This window comes from Primulina huaijiensis, chromosome 8, assembly GCF_012295235.1.
Source record: "Primulina huaijiensis isolate GDHJ02 chromosome 8, ASM1229523v2, whole genome shotgun sequence".
Lineage (NCBI taxonomy): Eukaryota > Viridiplantae > Streptophyta > Magnoliopsida > Lamiales > Gesneriaceae > Primulina > Primulina huaijiensis.
Window position 1 is genome coordinate 17,895,255 of NC_133313.1, and position 4,419 is coordinate 17,899,673.

Genomic DNA, 4,419 nt, shown 5'->3' on the forward strand with positions numbered 1-4,419 from the left:
TCAAAATAGTTTTTCATTCACTAAATATCATATCAAAATATATAATATAAAAAAAAATATAAAAAAATTATTAATTTAATGAAATTTCGGTTTGTTCGGTTTTGATATATATAATCCGAAACCGAACCAAATAAACTTCGATTTTCACATTTATATCCGAATTACAAAATTCGGTTTTCGGTTTTTTCGGTTTGGATTTTCGGTTTTATCCGAAGTTTGAACACCCCTATTTGCAAGCGTACGAGCGTGACCTGAGTGCGTCGAATGTCGTACCGATCAAGGCAAAAATCGCCTAGTTAGGCTATGGCACCTTTTTCAATTTTTTTTCCTTCCACATGCCCTGGGTGTTGAATAGATGACTTGCATTTCAAGGAGGCTCTTTCAGAGGTCATGATGAGTCTATAACATCAACCAATCGTGGAATTTTTTTTGGAAATATGGAGTTTCCTCTTACAATGAAAAAGTAGAAAAAGTTTTGAATAAATTTCAACGAAATGCATCATATACATCATCAACAACACAAAAACAAATATTGTAATTCTTGGCAGCTAAAGTGAAGAACGCTGTTTGAGAAGAAATTGGTGACGCAAAATTTTGTATCATTGTTGATGAAGCTAGAGAGGAATCTAAAAAAGAGCAAATTTCGATTGTCTCGAGATTTGTTGTGCAAGAGCGTTTCATTGGACTTATTAATGTTAAAGACAATGTTGCATCATCATTGAAAGAAGGTATCTTTTCTGTCCTATCTCGTCATACTCTTGATGTTCAAAAATATCCGAGGCCAAGGTTATGATAATGCAAGTAGCATGCGCGGTGAATGGAAGGGATTGCAAGATTTAATTTTAGGTGATTGTCTTTATGCTTACTATGTTCATTGTTTTTCCACATTGTTTGCAATTGGTGCGTCGAAAGAATTTATCCATGTGCCTCAAGTAAGCGTAATGATCAATCAAAAGCTGTTCATGCCTAAAATATTGCTCCATTACTTAATATCAGTGATCTTGAAAGCGGGAAAGGACTTGATCAAATTGGTTCTTTACAAAGGGCAAGTGACACTCGTTGGAGTTCTCATTTGAAATCTATATTCAGTTTGATAAAGATGTTTGGTGCAACATATGAAGTTTTATTGAATAACATTGAAGATGAAACTGCACCTGCTCAACGTGGAGATATTGCTGACACAGCTTATGAGGTACTGACTTCTTTTGAATTTGTTTTCAGTTGGCGTCTTATGAGGAAGATTTTGGAGATTTCTAATTTGCTTTGTCAAGATTTGCAACTTCAGTCTCAAGATATTTTGAATGCAATGCATCTTGTTTCATCTACTAATTAGTTGCTCATTCAGAAATTGAGAGAAATTGATCCAACACTATCTTCTAGGCTTCTCCGTGCATTTTCCTATTTTTATGTGAAAGCTGGTCGTTAATTTTCGTTGGAGCTTGTGGTTCGAGATTTCTTGCTTATCATGATAATCGTGTGTCACGTTTATATGATTATATTATATTCATATATACTGGCACATGTCCAGCCATCGAGAATAGAAGAATAGATTCTGAATTTTAATTTAACTGTAAGGATCAATTCATGTTATTGCTGAGTATTTGCATAAAATGCTGGAAAGATTTGTTAGAATTTGAAAAAATAAAATACAAAATATGGTAGTTATAAGTGGTAATAAATTTAATAAAAAAATAACTATTTTGATAGTATGAAATAAGGGTTTTTTTTGTTAGTCTAGACAAATGATCAAGGTAGTTAAATTCAATAGAAGGACCAAATCGGAGAAAACTGAAAGTGAGGGGTGGATTTGAATATTAACGAAAAGTCGGGGATGAATTGGAGTTTTACCCATCAAAATTAATACAGCATAAGATTTGAATTAATTAGCTGGACTACTTTGTTCTTGGCTATCCACAGGCTTGTGTTTCTTGATGAGATCAACACTTCCATTGTCATTCACCACCAACAAGTTGCATGGAACCTTTCCTGCATAGTATTCTATGTTCTTCCTGTCATGGTACCTGTTGTATGAAGGGGGAAAAAAAAAGATCAGAGCAATATATTCAGAAAAAAATTTATTTCAAACTATTTTAGGTTGCATTTGGATTAATGAATTCGAAATCCATGAATGTCGATTATAATTTTATTGTTACAATAAAACAATAAATGAAATGGTAAACTTGAAATTCATCATCATTAACATGTAAATGTGAATTTAAAGTATATAATCTTACTTATCTAAAACTACCAAAACACATTTGAAATTCATGAATTTGAAATCCATAAATTCAAATGCAACTTTATCGACTAGAGATTCGAAACTCATTATTGTCATATGAAAAATAACTTGAAATTATATATAGCTAAATGATTTTGAATCGATAAATTTGAAAGTTATCTAAATAATTTGAATGCCTTTTTATTAAAGATCTGAAACCGATCTATCCTTAAAACCATTTTATCCACACAAATGAAAACTCGGTTCATTATTGGAGGCAAACCTAGAGGATGGGAGGTGCCGGGGATTCATCGATCGGGCTTAACTTTTTTGGAGGGTTTCAACTTTCAATGTAAATCTTTGCATTATAATTTAACAAAAAACATTACTTTTACTACATTATTTCATCGATCACAAAAACTCTTATGATACCGTACTAATTTTGTCGACGGGTGTCTTTCCTAACTCAGTTCTTGAAAAATATTATTTTTTTATATCAAAATAAAAATCAGTAAGTTTCTTGGATAATGATATTCTTAATGAGTTTCAAGTAATTTTTCCCTAAGTTTCAATATTCTAAGCACACAATTTCCCTAATATTTAGTTTTTTCTTTTTTTGTGGAGTTATTAGTTTCAATCCTAGTGTAGATATACATTATTTAATTGTGAGGGATATTAGATTGGCACATACCTATCAAATAATACCAACGTAGCATGAAGACTGCTGATTTGCTCTAAAACTACTAGTTTCAAAGGATGCCCCATTTCAGTTCTGATCTCAGGCATTACCTGAAAATATAGAGAAAAAGAAAACACTAAAGACTAATACTTTGAAAGCCAATATATATATATATATACCAATAATCTATATATTGAAGGATCAACTGTCTATTTTAATGGATGTGGTAGTTTGAAAGGTTTCAGAGAGGAATACCCCATATTTTGCGCAAAGTTCCATTAACCTTTGAACTTTTTGGCATTTGGGATCATTCTTGCAATCTCTTTTCCCTTGAATACTGTCCAAATTCCCCAGATTCAAACTCCAAACGTCACTCCATGTCTTTGAAGACACTACCAAACAAAATAACAATTGGGCTTTCAAAAATATGATACAAGGATTGAAAAAATTAATAAAAACAACTAGCTGGTTAAGATATTTAGGGAGCATACGTGGGATGTTGAGCCAGGGCATTATCCCCAGAATAGTAACAGTACAACATTTTTCAAGGGTGAAATTCCTGAAAACCCATTCGAGTATATCGAACGAAAACTCCCTTAGAGCATCCATAACTATGAGTATTCGTTTCGGGTTGTCCAACGATCCCGGAGACTCCTCTACGATCACATCCTGCGCGAACTTTGTTTTCGGTATCGAAAAGCAACTACTCATCTTTCTGCTATCACAACTTTTGTGTTGTGATCTGAAGAAAATCCTAAATATATGATGAGGAGTGAAGGGCTTAGTTTTTCTGGAATAATACAAAAGAGCTTCTTGTTATAAACGGTATTCTACTTAGAATTCTTCGATCTCCACGAGACTATGTGATACAAAGCAAAATGTGAATGATCCCAATCTCATTGTATATTCCTTGGCCTTTTGAGACATTGTTTTGTGCGCAATATCATTACATAATTACTTTACGAAATTAATTGGTCGGAAACACTTTTGTTTTAGTGGTTTGAGTCGAAGTTTATTCCTTTAAATTAAAAAGCAAAAAGGGGAAATCGTTTAGAGGTACGTAGATGAGGAAAGAATCGTCTTCATGTTCTTCAAATCTCAAAATATATTTTATCTAATTGGAACGTTTATAATATTAATGAATTAACCACTAATAAGTGATGATATCCATAATAAATTAAAATTGACACTGTATTAGACAAGATATACAACATAATTGCGGTGTCATTTTGTCTAGGAATTAAAATAGATGTATAATTAAGGGACAACAACCCATGCATGTGCAAAAATCGAACTCTTTTGTGTAGCACCACAAACACACTAACAAGACACGTCGATTAGGTGACCCATCATTCTTGAAAGAAATATAAAGAATCATATGAAACCATTAATATTCATAGAGTATGTATATTGTGAGACGGTCTCACGAATCTTTATATGTGAGACAGATCAACCTTATCGATATATATTCACAATAAAAAGTAATACTCTTACCATAAAAAGTAATATTTTTTCATGGATG

The 4,419-nt window shown here is 32.4% G+C and overlaps 1 protein-coding gene across 1 annotated transcript; it reads right to left on the reverse strand.

The window, feature by feature from the left end:
• Positions 1–1,800: 1,800 nt before the first annotated feature.
• Positions 1,801–3,630, reverse strand: LOC140982532 (uncharacterized). The gene is made up of 4 exons (XM_073449079.1): positions 3,389–3,630; positions 3,153–3,289; positions 2,910–3,007; positions 1,801–2,021 (listed from the first exon to the last, which is right to left on the reverse strand). The coding sequence occupies exons 1-4, from the start codon at positions 3,606–3,608 to the stop codon at positions 1,880–1,882; spliced, it is 597 nt and encodes a 198-aa protein (XP_073305180.1). The 5' UTR covers positions 3,609–3,630; the 3' UTR covers positions 1,801–1,879.
• Between the last annotated feature and the right edge of the window lie 789 nt (positions 3,631–4,419).